This window comes from Stegodyphus dumicola, chromosome 7 (assembly GCF_044657685.1).
Source record: "Stegodyphus dumicola isolate Sdum_Otavi_A_Nest chromosome 7, ASM4465768v1".
NCBI lineage: Eukaryota > Metazoa > Arthropoda > Arachnida > Araneae > Eresidae > Stegodyphus > Stegodyphus dumicola.
In genome coordinates, this window is record NC_140774.1 from 164,736,355 (window position 1) to 164,757,571 (window position 21,217).

At 34.7% G+C, this 21,217-nt stretch overlaps 1 protein-coding gene across 1 annotated transcript in view; it reads left to right on the forward strand.

Moving 5' to 3' along the window:
* Tmc (Transmembrane channel-like) overlaps positions 1–21,217 on the forward strand; it is a 132,846-nt gene that overhangs the window by 92,091 nt on the left and 19,538 nt on the right. Inside the window, exons 12-14 of the mRNA XM_035361241.2 lie at positions 505–614; positions 8,364–8,433; positions 15,469–16,048. Of these exons, the coding sequence (XP_035217132.2) occupies positions 505–614; positions 8,364–8,433; positions 15,469–16,048 (760 nt within the window). The remainder of the gene's footprint in view (positions 1–504; positions 615–8,363; positions 8,434–15,468; positions 16,049–21,217) is intronic.

Genomic DNA, 21,217 nt, shown 5'->3' on the forward strand with positions numbered 1-21,217 from the left:
TGTTTAATAACAGTATGACTAATAAGAAAATTAGAATATAGAAACCTTTTATTGTTTAAAACTCATAATCTTTAACGTTACCTAAAATAGAATGTGATAAAAATTCAGAAGATTTAAAAAGTAAAATACAAAGACGGTAGAAAAATCAGAAAGGTTAAAAAATATTAACATACTTTCATTTCATATAAAAGGAATAGTATTAATAAACACTTGGCCGACTTACGACCACATCTGCTCGTAACCCGTTGATAAGAACGGACGTCGGTCGTAAGTCGAAGAGTATGGCACGAAGGACGTAAATGCTGCAGAAGAAAGATAATCAGCAAGAAGTAATTTAAATTGTATCACAAATGTGAAACATCTCAGCCCAAGAAATAAGAGTGAAAGTAAATATTTGCATGTTAGAACCAAATTAGAATTAAAAATTGAAATCAGAATTTTACCCTACCTTTCTCTTATTTTACATATATATGAAGTGCGTTTTTATTTTCCCTTTTCTTTCAGGTCACTTTGGTTGTTTCTTTCATCTCACTTTTGTTCCCCAATCTTTTTGATATGATTGGAATAGCTGAGAAGTATCATCCCCGAGTTCAACTCAGGTGGCAGCTAGCTAGGTATGTTTACTCCTTTTCCGATTGGTTGTAAAGTCAATAGATTTTTTTTAAGCTGGAGACATCAAAATGTGCAACGCCTTCGCCCGGATTCGAACATCGGGTCTCCCGATCATTAGCCAAACGTGCTATCCAATTACACCACGAAGGCACTTGTTAAGGACGGAGAAAATACCTTATATACTTCTCCTCTTAAAAGGCGACTGGGAAGAAGGGGATCTAATTACCAAATCCTGGTGGGGAAGAATTAGCCTTTTAGTTCGGGCGCCACTTGTAGAATGATCAGGTTCTATTGAAGCAGGAAACGTGAAAAGTGCCGAGATTCGAACATCAGAATTCCTAAGTGCCAGTCGGACATGCTATCCGATTAAACCATGATGGTGTAAGAAGGGAGAAAATACCATGTATCGTATTTATTGCGATATAAAATTCAGCTCTTAACCAAGTATTCTTCTTTTCATAGAATTGCATATACAACTAATATTTTCATAAAATTCTCTATAATTGCTATTTTAATTTACTTATAATGCAAATGGTATATTAGTTTCTTTCCTAAACTGATAGCAGCTTATCTCACATTTTATAGCTTGTCTCACAATACTGCGACATAAAATTAAATTAAAATGGCATTGAGTGTAAAGGCTCACACACGCAGAATTATCTTAGCCTGTTAAACAGAAAGAAAATACAAAGAAAATTAATGTAACTTAAACTACATTTATTAAGCCTTACCTGGTGGCTTACGACAGACATTACACCAACTAAAACAACTCATAACAATGTTCAATTTAAAGCTAAATACATGAGTGGTTTTACACTACAGCTATACTTTTAAATCACTTGCACAGAATTCCTCTTCGCTAGGCCTTCAACCGATACAACAGGAACTATTACTCAGAGCGGTTGCGACGAATACTCCAAAGTAAGCCACAATGAAGGTTAAAGTTCTACTTGTAAATTATGTGCATGCTTTTAATTTCCCTAACTTTATGATGTGACAGAAACATGTGACAGGAGTCAAGAAAGACAGGATAGAGCTACTAATAAATAATTGTCGCAATCACATGCTAATTTTTCAAAACAGTCAGTCGACATTGATTCAACATTGTTGATGCCCTATGGCTTGCTATGCAGCCTCACTGAGTAGATTAATAAGCATTCTAAACTGCAAATACTCTCTGACAATCTTTGAAACTTAATACGTGTTTACACTTTAAATTAATTTTTATTCTGTTGGAATCTGATAAAATTAGAAAAATAGAAACTTCAAACTGATACAGTAACGGTTGAATGAAAAACGTTACATTCGTTAAATTTTAGAATCGTATTGCGTGAAATTGTATTAATTACTAACTTTTCCTGCCCAGCCTCTCAAACATTTAAGATCTTTAGAATTTCAAAATTTGATATAAAACTTTATTATGTTTGGCATATGCTATTAATTTGTTATATACAAACATGGTGGTAACTTCTTATTTTTTGTATTAGCAGAACCTCTGAAATTATCTGAAACATATCCTTCAAAATTTCCTTCTAATGTTATGTTAACGCATTATGCTTGAATTGCCAAATTATGTATGTTTTTCTTCTAAACTAATAACTGAATAGTGAGCACAAACAGTATCCAATGACCTGTGGTGTTTAGCAGGTGGTTTCTCTACCCCATGCTTAAAATTTCTCTTTAGAAAGTGCCAGTATGTCCATTATATAAATGCAAAGATGTATTATATGTTTGATCTTAAATTTTCCTAATTGCTGCAAAGTTTTAATCTTTTTTGCAGCTCTGGAAAATAACTAAAAATGAATTACAACTATAAAATTCTTCTATTAATAGCAGAAATTTCAATAGAATTTACAGTTTCTGCCTAAACTAATCAACAGTAAAGTACGTATTTGAACTTTTGTAAAAAGCTGAATTCTGGGATTAATAAAACTTTTCACCTTCATTAAGATTGTATTCGCATTTCCCATTTCTCCTATTGCTAGTAGTTTGTTCTATGTAGATTCTAGGAGAGTAAGCTGGCTGCACGAGCGCTTTTGTGTTTCTTCCCATGTGTAACATGGATGAGAGCCAATTTCCTTAGAATGTTTTACACTAAGGCATCCCTTCCCTAGCGTGCTTTACAATAACCGATTAAACAAAATAAATCAGACCGTTCACAAGATAGTTTGTAAACACATTGACGGATTTTAGCTTGATGAGCCCTGTTGACAGTATTATTTAACTGTACAGCCATTAGATTTTTTTTAAGCAGAAGATGTGAAAACATGCATGCCCTCGCCGGGACTCGAACCTTGGACTTTTCGAATACGTGTCAAGTATGCTTTCAGTTACACTACGAATGTGTAAAGGAGGTAGAAAATACTTCATATAACAATATTACAGATCACATTCTTGGCAGGTTTTCTGTCAAATGATGTACTTTCAGAAATGATGTCAAATGCAAGAAAAATGCAAGAAATGAATATCACAGTGGGGACATAGTTTTAACATAATTATAATTAATGTAAGCATTACATGAGTTTAAACAGGTAACACTGGACTGTGGAGCTTATACTGGACGTTGTCCATTAACAACACTGTAAATTGCCATTTTATTTACAGTTGTTATATACTGAAGTAAAGATATTACAGGACAATTTTTAAAAAATATTCTAACTAATTATTACACAGCTCGACTTTTTGTAGGGTTGGTTTACGAGTACATTTTATACGATGCATTCAGCTAGTTATAGTGTTAATTATAAGTATTCAAATACAAAGAAGCGTATTCATGCTTCTTTCATACAAAGAATTAAACACAATCATGGGTCATTGAGAAAACACATATATGTTTAAAACCTGCAATATTAGTGCTGGTTTTTTTCTTTCTCTGACTCGGGTTAGTTGAAACTAATATACTGGAGCTGGAAATTCACTTTACAAATTTTTTAGTATTGTGTAACAAATCCTCATTAGATTTTTGCCTTAGAAAGGTGTTATTCCATCTTCGATTTATCCGAGGCTTACAAATCAGTAGAAGCCTAGATTTAGCATCATCAGACTTTCATTTCTTCGTACCCTTTAGGTCGAAAATAGAAGTCTTTAGCAGCCTTAAGAGCAAAGTAGTTCTGGTCTAATAAGCAGATTATTGGATGCTGTGTAAAAAAAAAAAAAAAAAAAAAAAAAAAAAAAAAAAAAATGCGTCCATACTCTATCGAAAGGCTTCATGAATTAAGAAACTTCACGGGCCCTTGAACAAGTCTCTTGTAGTGGTTGGTGATTATATGTAATTCTTTTCATTTCTTTTAATAAATTAAATTTAGCCCATTAATTCATCTTTATAATTTAACGCCCCTTCGTTTTACTCAATTAAGTTCAATAGTCTATTTAAAAGAACATGATAGTTGCTTTTAATTCAGTGCACTTGTGGAGGTTATGATATTTTTACATTTTTATTACAAAGCAGTAAAATTTTATTTCTGTGCATATTAAAAGATGTAGTTATAACAGTGATGTTCACTGTTCAGATTTACAATAAATAATAGCATGTTTTCAAGATAATTGCAAATGTACGGTATTATAACATATTAAAATGACGCTGACTGCTTTGGGTGGGTCATTTTAACATTTTAACATACGTAAGAATGAAAAAGATAATCAGAATGTTAACACTTCAAGTGAGCATTGTATAATTACTGATCAAGCCTGTAGACTTTCGTAACATATGATTTCAAGAGCTTATTCATGAAGAGGCATCAATCTGAGTAGAACGGTTTGCTTCCGATGCTCATTTACGTGTATCCCTGTTCCCAGCTTCCGACCATTTTCACGATGATAGAAAACAATCCTGAGTATCGTAGTGAAATTTTCCGCTTTGTCAAAGAAACCTTCAGCTGAGATTATGGTTATTCTTCGTCAAACCTTCAAACATGATACTTTGAATAAATAAGTATGCTAGTGGTTTTCCAGATTTTTATACTTGTAGAGACATTAGGTATTTTGGAAGCAGGAGAGTTGAAAAATATGCAACGCCTTCACCGGGAATCGAACCACGGGTCTCTCAATTACGCACTGAGGGTGCAGACCACGAAGGCTTGCTAAGAAGGCGGGATAAATACCTTATATACTCCCCCTTTTAAAGGGCGACTGCGGTTTTTAGGGGACGCCAAGTTCTGGGTGAGGAAAATCATCATCCAGCACCCTTTTAGTTCGAGCGCCACTGTACAGACATTAGGTACTCTTTTTTGGAAGCAGACAAGATGAAAATTAGCACCGCCTTCGCCGGGAATCGAACCGCGAACATCTCAATTACGCGCTGAGCGTGCGGACCACTACACCACGAAGGCTCGCTAAGAAGGCGGGAGAAATACCTTATATACTTTAAATGTGTAAACGTGTTATAAAGTTCCAACCTCTTCTCTTAAGCTATGTGTATGGAACCTCGAGAACTGGTGAGCGAATAATCTCTTTAGCTCAGGAAACAGAAACGTAAACTCAAGAAGGGTTAATTACCTTTTATTTCTCAAAATAAGAATGTATAGACGGCTTTTGTCTTAGAGGGTACAGAAAGCCTCCGCTTGAGCTTGAACTCAAGAGTACTAAGAAATCAAACTTAACTAATGCTTAGCTAAAAAGATGTAGCCAAAGCTATCAAAATTCTAAAGGAGTTGGCCCTTAAATGTTTACTAAACGGCGAAGCTATCAAGGGCCTGAAATACGGCCGAACGTAGTAATAGCTTAGGGAGAGTGTAGCCAAAAGGCAAACGTGCGCTAGTCAGAATCTTTGGCTCTCTAACGAAGTCAGTGGAACTTCGACTTAAGTACCGCTCTTCCTCATTTGCATCAACCGTGATTCTAAAAACACACTCTGGCAGGAAATTGTAAGCTGAAATGAAAAGGGACAGGAAAGTAGCTTTAACTAAAGATAACTGTTAAAAACTTGGGATAAACTTTACAGTCTAACGAAGACTGCTTTGACTCGATTATTCATTGCCCAGCAGAAAATTTAGAAAATTGACAAACTGCTATAGCCTACTAAAGATCGCCGAAAAATCATTCACCACATTTCTGAAGAAAATCTTTCTGCCCTACTGTTCGGAGAGAAGACCAGCAGAACAACGTGATGCTTTTAACCCTGTATGTTTTAACAAATATCTCGTATCATCCTGTAATATATGTCATATTTCTCGCTTCATCCTGTAATATGTTTTGAAAATTCTGTTCTTAAGTATGTGTATGTCCTTATATTTGTCATATATATATATACCTTATGCATGTCCTTATATTTGTCATCTTACGTATTTATTGCACCTTATGTTCTACGTATCATGCATCCTGGCATCTGCCAATATTTGTATCTTCTGCACATTGTAACATATATCCCGCATAATCATGTATCATGCATCTTATTTCGCACCTTCTTACCATGTATCCTGGCACTTATATCATTCTGCATCTCGCATCATTTATCTTGGCATCTGCATATATCTGTATCCACAGCATTTTGTATCATATATCTCGCAACATCCTGTAACATGTAACTTATTCTGCACCTATATATCTTATATTAATAAGTATGTGTACGTCACCCAATGTGTGTCGCCTTAGATAAGTTCTTATGAATGTCCCCTTATACATCTCATGCACCCCATGTTCCTACGTAACATGTATTTAGTCATTTGAATATATATGTATCTTCTGCACAGTCTATCTGTAGCTACCGTACATTCTTATGTATCATGTATCTAGGCAATAGATTAAGGTGGACGTGGCGCTATACCGATTAACCGTATTGGTAGAGGGATGGTGCCCACGTCCTCCGTCGCATGTCTCATTCACGCTACTCACTAAATCGTTTTGCTCAGTGTGACTTTTTTCTACTTTCATGGATAAAGAGAATTCGCAAATCAGTTTGTAAGATCTATCTCTACTTTTCCACATCAGGGACAGGATAAAGTAAAAAGTGATTATATAAAATTTCTAGGAAGCTAGTTACCGACCCGACGTTCTTCCGTCAAATATCACTAAGGGTTTCATGGAGGTCCTCATAGTGTCCACCAGATGTCCAAAGCCTTCCATCATACTTCCAGGGGCCAGTGGGGTCTGCGATGTCGATGGAGCTAACTCAGCTGCACCTTCGTTGTTAGCCATGAGTTTAGAAAATTTCGGGCGCCGCTTGTAAAATCTATCTCTACTTTTACACGTACACTAACTTAGATCCTACAATGAACCTGGTGAATTCTCGCACAGGCGTAAAATAAATACCAGCACAGAAGAAGGGTGCAAAATAACCCTTTATTAACTCAAACTAAAATAACAGACAGCACGAACTTCGTGAGTTACCAAAACACCGTTCACTTGCGGCGGTAACTAAACGTAGACTATAATATAAATAAAATCTGAAAAATAAAACTACTGCAAGAAGGCACTTCAAAATTACTCCTAAGAGATGGACTCACAGAAATCTAACCGGCGTGATACTAAACTGATAAGGCCAAGAGGCTTACTAGAGTGACGTGACCTCGAAATAACAACGAAACGTGCGCGAGGCTAGCGAAACACGCTCTGAATAAACTGAGATAATCGCAAGTTTAAATAGCACTTCACTTAACTTTAAATTTACATCCTGGCGAAAGAATGTGAGGGGAAGTTTGAGAAGTTGAGAACAGGAAAACTTAAAATAAATTTGTTATGCAAATTAAGAAAACCTCTACAAGTTCAGTAATGAATAAACTACAAGAAAATGTATGTTGCTTTGTATTAAAAAATATTTCCAAGTCAATAGTTTCAGAACTGCTTTTTCAACAGTAGGCAAAACGTTGAAAATGGTGTATCGTTGTTGGTGCAGAACATTTTTTAAGATAACCAAAATATATAAGTGTAACTTATAATAGGACAATATCAGCTGTTCAACGTGGATCGTCATCTTAAACGAAACTCCTGTGTTTCAGAACACTTGAACATATGCTGGTCACAGTCCACAAGGGTATTATTATTTCTAAACCAAATCTGTTTTGGTAGGTATGTTTGGTAGGTACCAGTGAAAAACTGCATAATATCTTCTTGACTAATTAATATTGCTGTGTCTAGACAAACGCACATCTGCCGTTTGTGAAGTCAACCTGTTATTCTTGTTGTCATTTCTATAATAACGGTGTCCAAGCGGATAACTTAATATACAGGACTGGCAACTGGATGTGAACTGATCTTACACTAGGATCTTTTAAGGTTATAAGGTAACAGATTAATCACAGTTACCAATCCTTACCATATGTACTTGAAACTTCACATTAGGCGTATACTGCCTCGAATTAATGGTGACTGCTGAGACACTTAAAACGGTGAAAAATAGACTTTAAAAATTTTAGCTGCTAAATACTATAACACAGTGAGCTGCTATTTCTAAAACTATCACTATTATCTGTAGAACTCAGTAGGAACGAAAAAGAGAGGAAAGGATAAACAACTGGATAGTTTAATATTAAAATGTTACAAAATTATTTAATGCTAAAAATGATTGAGCAGTTCTATTAATCAAGAAAATTTCTTACTGTGTTAACATTATCGAATATAAGTTTTAAATTTCTTTAAATATTGCTACTGTGGCCATTTGCGGGTGTAAACAAATAGTCTTTAGAATAAGAAAATGAAATTTAAAGAATCGTTTTCAAATGCAACTTAATGCACATGCTGGAACTTGAAACGATTACCTGTTAATTACTTTTTAGAGTGCAGTATATGTCTAAAATGTATTTTCTGACTATTTTCAGAATACTTCTTTTATATCTTCTGAATTTGTACACACTCATCTTTGCTCTTTTTGCCAAGGTTTACAAAACAGTAAGTAGCGATTTTTTGAACTTAACATCTTTCTAGTTTCAAAGCTTTTAGATTTCTATTCACAATTACTATTTATGATTAATTTTATTTTAATTCCACTTGTTGCATAAATTATAAAAAAATTAAATCAAAATATGTAGACTTTATTAGGTTTTACGGAATAAAAAAATCTGATATGTACACCACATGACTTCCTTGTACGGAATATTAAATTATACGCATTTTTTCTTGCATTTTATTTAAACTTATTAGATTGAATTAAACCTACTTCGCCGACAGCGCATAAACCACAATAGAATAAATGCATTCTTTAAAATTCACTTTGTTTACCATAGCGACACTGGCGCTAGGTTTACTTAACAGTATTATATTTCATTCATATTATAACTCAGAATGCACAAAATGTATATCATTTAAAGAATTATCTAATCGTTGCCACATGTTCTATTCAAATACTATAATAAAGCTAGAACTATATATAAAAGAAATTAAGCAAATAAAACAAAAAAGAACCAGTTTTTCACAGACGATTGAGTATTTCTCATTTAATTAATTCAGTTCTTACTTCGCGAGAAGGCAAAAATACATAAAAACTCAAAATATCTATATTAAAAATTACGAAGTAAATCTCAAACGCTTATTTCCTCGAAAAAATTCCAGAAAGAATTAAGCATGATTTAATTGGCAATAATAAATGAATGCGTTATCTTTGTTGTTGCGAAGCTAAGTTTCTCTAGATTGGCAACAAATTCACTAGTCTCCTGTTTCAAATGTAAACATCCATGGCCGCCATTAAAACAGGCTTAGCGGCAATTAAACAACTTTAAAATTGCTGATAATTCTAAAAATATTGCATACAGATTTACTAAAGGCATAAAATCCTTAACCGGAAGATAAAAACAATATAATTCAATCATTTTTTAAAGAAAAAAATGTACAATTTACAAACATATAAGAGTAAAGAAATTAAGATCACTGAGCCGGGTAACAGAGTGGATATATATATAAATATATTTATATACGTTTGGTGCGGCCGATTGCAACCAAAATACGAGGTGCACATCTACATGTTATAGCAGTCCTATATACAAAATTTCAACGTTCTGAGGCTACTCGTTTTTGAGTTATGCGAGATACGTACGTACGCACGTACGTACATACGTTCGTACAGACGCCACGAAAAATTCTCTTCAGAATTAATTTTAAAGCAGTTTTATAATTTTTTTGAAGGAAAAGAGTATTTTATTCTGTCCTTACGTACAGATATCACGCAAAAACATCGTTAAATTGCATTCGATAGCTGTCAAAATGGATATTTTCGTTGAAATATGCTGCCTTAAACTTTTCGCGATTACAATACTTCCTTTTTACTTCGTACAAGGAAGTAAAAATGAACTATCATCTCACCAAGATTCAAACCACGAATCTTCCTAGTTGCTAGTTGGATGTACTAACCAAACACAAGGATTAGCCCATCCATATAACAAATAGGAAGTTTACAACAGAGGTGAAAGCGATTTTCCCGTACAAATGATAGTTTGCAATTGCAGTGCTAAAATCGGAGTTCTGATGGGACTTGCGTTTTATGTTTTTTCAATAAAATAAAATTTATTTTTAAAGTTTCTTCTTCTTATTATTATTTTAAAGTTTCTTATTATTTTTATTATTAAAGTTTCTTCTTCTTATTATTATTATATTTTAAACTTTCTTATTAAAGTTCCTCTATTACTTTCAGACACAGATCCTAAATATAACTGAAATTCATTTTCTAGTATGCCCCACAGTGAGAGAAATTAGCGCACATCGAAATTGTGCCATGACCGCAAACAATTTCTTCCATACAAGTAACTAGCGTGAAATGCAAGTGATTTAAATTTGATACCATCGCTCATGATCATGCAGCTTGTAATAGCTCTACAATTACAATCCCGAAAATTTAACCTGAGGCATCGCGTTGATTCTGTATGAGACAAGTCGCCCGATGATGTTGTCACGTATAAAGGATAAGAAACATGTCATTTACACGCCAGAAACAAAGATTTGCGTACTTGACATATTTTCAGAAAGGCCTTATCATGAGTATAAAAATCGCAGTGTGGTCGGCATGCAGTACAACCCACCGCGTGGATCGTTTGAATAATATCATCGCACAATATTGTTGCAGCAGTCGGTACGTGACATATTGTGGAGTAGAGAAGTTAGCGCGATTGTGCGCCAAGAAAATGCGGATTAGTAGCGACTCGACGTACTATGTAGGCAGCTGCAGTGAATGCGACGGACGTGAAAATCATCTTCTAAGACTCCTTTAAGAGGTGAATTGGCGACCCTAGCGTCCGTGAATGTTCTACCTTAAACATTAGAATATCGATAATTCGTTTCCAATAGTGCCTCGCCAGCATTTCATTTCGGTCCAAGGCCTTCTTCCAGGTGCACTAATTTTATTTATTGTGACAGTAGATAACTTAAGCCTGAATGTACAGAAATGCAATCATATCCATGCTTTTTCCGTGGGCTAAAATGACAAATATTTTTCGTCTCTTATTTGGGGAAAAATTTCCGAAACGGAAGATCTTTCCGTTCTTGTTAAAAAATTATCAAAAACAATTTTAGTTTTTGTCTTTTTAATTGACAAGATTTTCTTTTTGTAAACTGCTAAAGCAAGTATATATAAAATATTTGTACCTCTGTTGTAATACTAAATTAGCTTTTTTTATGTGTGTATGATACATGCTAAACGGTATTCTTTTTAACAATGGATATAAGGATTTTCTCTACGTAGCTACTACTTTCTGTATACAGGTATAGAGGTAGTACTAACACCAAGAATATATTACTAACTAGTAGTGATATATTCTGTATATTACTACTAGTTTTTTCTCTTGCTTTCACTTTCATAAAGAAACTAGACAGAAGAAAGAGCATCATTTATTCTAATTTTGGTGTTTTGAAATTATTCTCTGTTTATGATAATTCTTTAATTTTCAAATGTCTCAGATTAAATAATCTGGCGGAAATTAAAGCCAAATAATAAATATTTAAATATTTCTTTTCCTTAGAGACATATAACAACGTATCAAACAGAAAAACTAGTAAGATGGCAACAGCTATGGCACACAGATGAGGAATAAGCTGAGGAGCATGAAAACTTGAACTACGAATATTAGTAGTTAAACAAATATCGCGAAAAGACGTTTAGATGAGTCATTCCTTGTTTTAGCTATCGCAACTCACTAACAAGGAAAACTATCGAAATTTCGAGTTCCCATAGAAGTTTCAGAGAAAAAGTACACAGTGTGCCATTTTACAAATAAACTCAAAATATTAGGCATATAAATTGCCGTGCATGCCTCCAATATTTGCAGTAATAAATTGGCAAAAGAATTCTATCTGTAAATTTCAGGGTGGTTGCAGAAAAAGTAACTCGATTTCAGTACCAGTGCCATGCTGTTTGGACGAAGCCGTAAATTCTTTTTGTCTGTTCGCTGATTATCCGTCAGTCCGGTGACTTCGTATCGCCAAAAAAAAAAAAAAAAAAAAAGCAGTGTTCCAGTTTCATTTCGCCTTGCTCTTCACTCATTCTATGTACAGTGCATCAGAAAGATGGTGTCCATCTTAACATATTATTGTCGGAAGAGGGATACGTTTTCGCATTAACCGTGTATAATGTGAGTTAATGCGTTAACCGTGTATAATGTGAGTGATAAAGCGTGTTCCTGGCAGATAGCATACGTATCGAAAGGCAGCGACTGTTGCTTGAGTACTGTGATTCAAAGCAAGGGCATGCTTTACAGCTAACAAGTTATGTTTTAGAATTACGTATAAACCTTTGCACGATTAGCCAGATTGCTCGTAGCTATATATGTCATGGAACAAATATTAATGACATAGAAGACATAGAATTATTCAATAGACAAGAGAGTTCCAATATATTGCCAAGTGCTTTAAATGATAGTTATTGTCTCTGAAAGAGTAACAAAAAGCTCTTAGTAGCAGTCGTTGAATACAAGGCAGCATCGAATAAAGGTTTTTTCAACGGTAGTTCTTTACCCTAACAGAGCAACAAAACTTCCTTCGCAGCATATTTGAAAAACCAAGGCAGAATTGAATAAAGCATGGCAAATAATCATGGCTTTTAAGGCAAGTAGTTCAGTGGAATGCAAAGTGACATAAGTTCGCCAACAAATAACCATAAATAAAATTCTAGAAATTAGATAAAATTTTAGAAAGTATGCATGGGATTGCATACTCTAGTTTCTTTCTAAAAGTAGCATGGGATTGCTTAATGACAGAAAACTTCATATCTCACTCCCACATTACATTTCCGATCTATGCCTCAAATATTGCGAGCGCCTGCGCCATATTATACGCCTTATTCTCTGAGTTGCAGCTGATTGCGAAACGCCACACTTTGCACCAGTTCTTTCACTCATATACTTGGCTATTCCTGGAAGTTTCGTGGAAATTGTCATCGGGAAGTCTGATAGCTTTCCTTGTAAAAGGGAAGAGGAATTAATCTTGTAAAAGGGAAGAGGAATTGCATATAACTTCGCCAAAATTACACTCATGTCCATAAATTAAGGATAATGCAAAATCAGGCAAAGAAAAAGTTAGAAGGAAAACAAATTTGACTTATTTGTAAAGCTTATTTGTTAAACAAAAGGTAAAGAGCAAAAAAAAAGATGCTATATGTTTGATATTATCAAAAAAATTAGCGATTTTTTCTCCCTGGAGCAAATTACAAAAAAAAAAACATGTTAACAAAAAAACAATATTACATGGTTGGTATGATTGTTAATACATTGTATGTCTCCCAGACGATGCAATATAGTCCGTACAACACCTAGGCATGCTGAGTATCAAATTATAGATCTGATCTTGGGGGATATTACACCACTCCAAAAGCAATGCTCTCCGAATTTCCGGTAGACATGTAAGAGGAGGTTGACGGGCTGCAACTCGTCGGCCAAGCATGTCCCACACGTGCTCTACTGGATTCAACAACGTGGTGAGAATGCTGGCCAGTCCGTACGGGAGATATTCTCCGATTGATGGCATTCGCTTACGATGTTTGCACGGTGAGGACGGGCGTTGTCATCCATAAACACAAATTGTGCGCCCATAGCACCCCGAAACAAACCTACATGTTGTTCCAGAATGACGTCCCGATAGATTTGGCTTGTTATGGTTCCAATTTGAACATGCAGGTCAGTTCTGCAACCCAGAATAATTCCACCCTAAACGAGAACTCCTGCACCACCGTAACGGTGTCGTTCAATGATGTTTTCTTGGTGGTAACGGGTACCTGGAGCTCTCCATATGAAAGTCCGGCGAGAATCAGACTGCAAGCTAAACCTGGACTCGTCGCAAAACATCACACAAGCCCACTGTTGCGGTGTCCACAATGCATGCTCTCTACTTCAGGCTAACCGCAGGTGACAGTGAGTTGCAGTAAGTGGAACGCATCTGACAGGCATATAGACCAATCTGCCCTAAGCGTCTGTACACGGTCTGCCTTGAAATTGTCGTACCAGTGGCTGAAGAGAGCTGACGAGACAGGTCTGAGGCTGTGCTCCACCTGTTTGTTTTGGCAGTAACTGCCAAATACCGGTCCTCATTCGGCGTTGTAACTCTGGGGCGGCCTGTGCTGTAACGTCTACTCACATTACCATCATCTTGGAATCGTTGCCAAAGCCTGGAGATGACACTCTGGGCAATTCCAAGTTCGTCTGATACTTCCAGTTGGGTACGCCCACATTCCAGACGGCCGATAATTCTACCACGTAAAAAATCATCCAAATGCGTCCTTTGTGTCATAACTATTCGATTATTGCACTGAAATGCTTATAAAGCGCCTGCGAACAATTTTACTTCTTTTCCTGTATTCCTTATATATCACTCTCTTACACTCTCGTCATTGTGACGTACCATCGGTGTCATCTGGTTACTTCCTGAATTTTGCATATGATTCTTGAAGATGTGTGTAGTGATTTTACAGGTGATATATTTATTTTAGAGTTCGATTTCCGTGTGACTCCGAATTATCCTTAATTTATGGACATGAGTGTATTTACATATGTATAAAAATTCGTAACAATATTCACAAGAATTGTTCAGATGAGCATCACCAACTGCAGTGGATGCATTCGAAAGATGAGGAATTGTGTTTAGTAGTCGCAAATTGATATCTTGTTAAAATGAATAAACGTAGCTGCTGCAGAAGTACGTGCAGCTTCCATAGTTCGCCGTTCAGTTCATTGCCGTTGTGACGCATGTATTGCAGTTTGATGGTCATTCATTTGAACAATTTTTTTACATAGAAAACATGATTTCTTGAAACCAACCGTGGTTAAAAGAACTTTTCGCTCTCCATGTTCCTACGTACCGTATTTGCTCATTTACATTTCACATTACACTCGCCTATCGTGTTAACATTTGTTAATTTAGCCATATTCAATTTCTATATGCGCTTCATATTGCGATCTTCAATTATGTTACACCCTATAACTTTTTGCAAATTACGTTGGATTTTCATGGTACTTAATAAAGATAATTCATGTCGCATGGTAGTGATTATGATGCGAGCTCTTAAGTATGAAATAAAAAATTCAGCTTGATAAATTGTATTTTTGCAGCTTTATGAGGATATAATACATATTGTTTTCAGAATAAAAAAGTAAACTTTTTTAAAATAACCATAAATAAAACCTGACCACCAAAAGCTCCACAATTGGATGTATTTCTCTATAAAAGCAAATTTTGCAATGCAAAACAAAATTTTCCAAAAATATTTTTTTACTTGTTAATCATTTTAACTCGCAAACATTACGAATAAGAAAGAATTCGCATACAAGTGAAGTTTTTTGAGATTTTACTTAAAAAAATAGGGTCTGAAGCAGATCCTATTAAAAAAAAAGGATCCAATCATTTTTAACGTTTCTTCCTCCTCTCTCTATGACTCTGTTTATTTAATGGCTTTGCTAAATCTATAATGCATTAGCTTGATTTATGTCGTAAATAAAATTTGTAATTTTTCAGACAGACGAACTGGCTGTTTTGGCCAAAAACATCACAGAGACCATCGATGCCCAGAATGCATCTCTCAGACACACACGGAGCCTCCTTGAGATTAAGGAAGATCTCACCGAGTCTACCACTCTTCTTTCGCCTTACAACTGCACATTCATTATCATCTACAACTGCACTCTTGCGGCCCTCTACTCGAGCCTTAACCTCACCGACTTTCCTCTCACCACAACGGCCTTCCCTTCCAACATGACAGCTGTGGACGGAGATTATTTTCTGGACAACTCTACAACGGAAAATGACTTGCATCATATACTGCATGTAGCTAACTTAACAGCGGCTGCGTTGAATAGCACGACTGACAACTCCTCCTTGGTGTTCGTTAATATCATTCATGTACCCAAGGATAATAATAATAATTCCCACTCGATGTTGCCTAATAGCTCTCCATACGTCGATACTGACAAAATACAGTGGGTCATTCCTCTAGACCTCATCAGCGAAATACCCAATAACTGGACTACCTTCGAAAATTTCAATGAATCCCTGAGTACATTGGTGCCGCTCCTGTCAACTGCATTTTTATTAAACGGTAAGTGAAATATGCAACTTAAATGTGTATGCAAAATTCAATCCCAAAAAACTCATTGAAAATGAGAAAATGTACTGTGTGCTAAGATAGATCTGTTTAATAATTACTCCAGAAATAAATAATAACAGCTAATAATAAAGCTATAAATAGCTAAAACAGATCAACGAAGATAAGAAAAAGTCTCCTTAATATGCGAAAAGTATCGCAGATCGCCGATATTACCTACAGAGTAAATTCTAGAACAGCCACAGATAAAAGTGGGCGAGAGACTAGAATTTCATCATTGGTCGTACGCGTACAGTCTCGCCGCACTAATTGTGCAGTTCCTCCTCAATTTTGAGGAAGAGCACCCAGGGGTGGGCTCAGAAAATAAATCTGTTCTACTAAACACTCCCGAGAGGACTTTGGCTCACCGTGTATTTTCAGTGCCTCTTGTTTCACAAATACTATACGCTTGCAAATATCCATCCCTTTTCTGAGATTCGAACCTGGGTGCGGAGGTCAGCATCACTAACCAAAACTCTAGGTCAGTAACACAGAAGGTGTGTATTGTTATCAATATTTTAATTAAACAGTTATTTATAATTTCACCTTTACTATCAGACTTACTTTTGGTTTCTTAACAAGAATGCAAATCAATTTGATAGTATTTAAGTCGAGAATTTTGGATTGTATGACTGTAGAGCGTGTTTCTGCCTCTGGAGACCACATTACTAGATTCGCCAGCGCTGATAATCGTAATTCTTCGGCTTTCTTGCAGATATTTAAATTGTTACGCCGGTAAGAAGCCAATTTCATTTACGTAATCTTCGAATTTCAATTATGTAATCTAATTTCAATTATTCCAGTTTATTTCAATTAATTCCAATTTCAATTATGTAATCTTTGATTACTAAACTTAGTTTAACTTTTGAAATTGAATATTACTTTAAGTTACATAGCTACAAGTGGTGGGTGAAAATGTTGTTTTCAACCCTTTCAAGAGTCTATTGATAGTACCTCAGACCAAGTGATCATTTGCACGAAGTCTATTAGGACTTTGATGCTAATTTATGCTGCCAAAGAAAGCCAAACTCTTCAAGTGCTTATACATTTTTATAATGGTTTTAATAAAAAATTTAAAATGTTTTGAAATAAAAATTTCTCGCAACAGCTTATTATTTGAAATGAGAAATAGCATTTGCAACCTCTAATTTTTTTTTTCTTTCAAAATGTCGCATGTAAATAAGTTGTGGATTGAAGAATAGTTTTTTTCCTTTCTGAAGAAAAATATTCTTTTTCTATAATTAAAAAACGTTATGAAATGCATGGTACTAAAATTTCGAAATGCCAAATTAACAGCATTATTAATGTAAAAATTAAAATTGTGAATCATTGCTTTACACGAAAAAAAGATTTCAAATGAGTACTCGAAAAGGGTACATAACTGTTTTCTAATGATTTTTTCTTTTCCCCAATGGCGAGCCCTCAGCCGACTTCGGTTTGGCTACAACTAAAGCCAGAAGTGGTGGTTACTTTATTATTGTAGCACCTAATAGGGGGCCATCTTTTGCATCCTATGAAGGGACGGACAGTTACAGCCATGCCTTCTGCGGGATTCGAACCCAGTCCTTTGGTATCCAGGTCCTTCGGCTCCCCTAGCTAATATACCGTCTGGGCGACGATTCCAATGTTTATTAATTTAAATCGTTAAGAAGAGATAAACCGCCGATTCAGAAATCAATTGCCAAGACTTTAAATACACGTGTAGCAGCAATAAATAAAAAAAAAAATGAAAGTTTCCGATTTAAATGGTCGCCCAAAAGTGTTTATTAAAATTTTTATGTTATCACTGAGCTCATAGACTGCTGTTACACTCACTCCTCCTAAGACACTTTTCTTTTTAGCTTCATTATTAAGCATCGTTTTCTTCGCACTTACATCATGCACAAATCAACAGTAAAATGACAAAAGCTTTATAAATATTATTATTAACGTTTTGTGTGTTTACTTTATTTATTAAATGTTGGCGCTAACGCCATATGAAATTCGATTCAACAGCAAAATCACAAAATATTTAAAAACACTGTATCTTTAGTATTTCCGATAGACAATCTTGCGCGCTGAAGATAAAAAGGTTTTATTCCGTACAGTGTTGTCACTGCTGGCTTTCAAATCGTTGAATTTGTTAATCAAAAATTTATTAAAGTTTTAGGGACTTAAATATGATACTCCAAAATCAAAATTCGGCCTTCCAGGTACCCATGCTCGGGTAGAGGAATGCGTTATTCGTAATTTGAAGGCTCTAAGTACCGTTGTTATTTCACAAAGCGAGAAACATGCATACATTCATGCAGATGCTTCTTTATTTAATTTCTTTAACTATAATACAGAGCGATGATGTTTTTGTGGCAACGATTTGAAAAGTGATACGCTGTTTATAGCGATTCAACGCAAAATGCCATTTGGAGGTTAAAATTCTATTCGGGATTAACGTCCCTTTTGGGCTAATAAGCCGAGACTTGCACCTTAGAAAAGCTTAAAAACAATGTTCATCAGCTTTTGAATGGGCATGTGGCTCAACGCACAGCAATTTGTAGAACCCTATAACAAAACAATTTAGCCGAGGATAAACTGAAATGCATTGTAACTCTTGATGAAGCATGGATTTACCTAAACTATTGCAACAAAGCAAGGTCTATTTATTATCAGAAACGAATAAAAAAAAGTGTACAAATCTGCTCCGATCAAGGCAAAGAATTTTTTCGTAAGGTTATAATGATAGCCGCAGGATTCCCTTAGAACAGAAAATTAAAAATAAGGAGAGCGGGAAAAAATGTTAAAATCAATTAACGTGCTATCACGTTACCTCCAATATTTACAGAAGAAATTCCATTTCTTTATTCCAGTGACTTTTAGAAAGTGGAACTAAATAACAAAACAACAAGTCATGCTTTAAAAAGTAACACCGCATTCCTTGCAAAAATAAAAATTTATACAAGTATTGCATATATATACCATTTCAGCGTATTCCTAAAAGTCCCCTGACGTTTCACCTGTGGGACTGCTTACTGTGACTTGAAAAGAGCTCTTTATAAGCGCATACCCCCAAAGATTGGTGAACTCTTGACAGTAGTAGAAGAGGATTTAAAAAAATCAATACCCCTTGGACGTTTTTGAAAAGCTCTTCCATCTTTTAAATGACGATGCAGACTTATAGTCCAGAATACACTCTATCAGATCGAGCATTGAAAATATTCCTTACATTTTAAGTATTAATGGCCGCAAAATCGTTCTAAAATATGTAAACATAGTCTGTAAGTGCATAATTCTGAATCACGCGATATTATGCATGAAAGAACCACCTGCACGTGCAATATAAGATCATTAATTCGACTGAGGAAAAACACTAATCAAACTTCTTACACAATAAAAAGTAAAACTATAAATAATAATGCAACACGCAAAACCAAAATAAAATCACATAAACACTGTTTACAGTAGAACGTAACTTTATTATTCCAGATCTATTCATAAATAGCCTTATATGTAAATTAAATGCATACAATATTTTTTGCTTAAAAGTCGACGTTTATATTTTATTAAAATAAATTAGTAATGTTAGGCACATCATGCTTTCTAACAGGTAAGTTGACCCTCTAATTATTTCAAATCCATGGTCTAGGTTAGGTATGGGCAACCGTTTAGAGGAGAAAGGCCAAACAGGCGCTATGCCGTGTCTCAGAAAAGGGCCATGTTTCTTGCTGTTCTGGAAACATGGAAAGTGAAAGTAGTTTTCTTTTTGAAGTTGTGATTCACATAGTTGAAGTTTTCATTCAAAATCAGTAATTAGACTAAATATCTCCAATTCAAGCTTGTTCTGTCCTTCGCGATTCAAAGTGTCCATGTGAGTCATGATACCTAAATCAGCTAACATTCAATCTTGAAAGCAAGAGTAATCTTGATCTTTGCACTTTAAAAGCATAGAAATATCTTTTATTAATATATATATATATATATATATACTCGTTTCAGCAATTTTCCGCTGTTGAGTCGCAGCACATTTCAAAAATGTGTAAGATCGCTGTACTCTGTATCAATACCTTTCAGACATTCCTGGAACTAGCGGAGATTTAGTCCTCTTGGCAGTCTAAAATTTATTATTTTCACAACCATTGCCATGATTTCCTTAAGATTCTGATACTTTGCACATAATGCTTCCTGGTGAATAGCTCAATTAAGTTAGATGAGTTTTTTTTAATAAATACAGATGTGATCTTAGAGAAGAAATTATAGGGGTAATAGTTTTTTATATATTTATTGTAATTTTATTGGTAGGATTAATATACGAATATTATTGTGGTTCATTAGAGTGAATAGATATTCCTGTTTCTAAGGCTTAAACTTGGTGCACTGATCTGCCATACAGATAGAGCTGTAAGCAATTTCATAGTTAATGAAATAGAAGGACTTAATCTAGCTATATAAGTAAATAAAACCATTACAGTTAATATTACTAATAAAAATCATATCTATATCAATAAGACCCTATTACAAAATACACCATTATTGAATAAAACAAAGTTACTAAAATCATTCTTATTGGAGTAATTCAACAGAACCCCTTTCCGCTCCATCTGCGATTACTCCTGGAAGCTTTGTAAATCAAATTTCATTTAGGTAGTTCATTTAATTATCATTTCAAAAACATTTCCTGCAGTGCTAGTGTCCTTCAAAGCAGACAATCTTACTAATTCTTCCACAATATCAGGCAATCACAATCGATAGCAAAGGAATAATATTTTAGATGGCCTACAACTACTTTTGGCATTCTTCAGTTAATTCAACTCTTCAGTTTGCCTTATTATTTATTAGTCTTTCGGATAAGTTAATACAAGATGATAATTCTTTTTTTTTCTGGACAAGTAGCATCAGCTATATTTGTAGAATTCTATTATTTTTACTAATAGTTATTTTAATTTATTATTCTTTTCTCTCTTTTCTTATTTCCTTCGCGTATTCCAGATACAGGGAAGTAGAAATAAAGTTATCTTACTAATTAGTGCAATGTTAATAGTACCATGTATTCTTATCGGAATCTAAGTTTCTTTTAAATAAATAATATTATTAGAGTTATCGATAATTTATTCATGAATATATTTATTTTGTTATGCTTTTTCTGGAACTGCG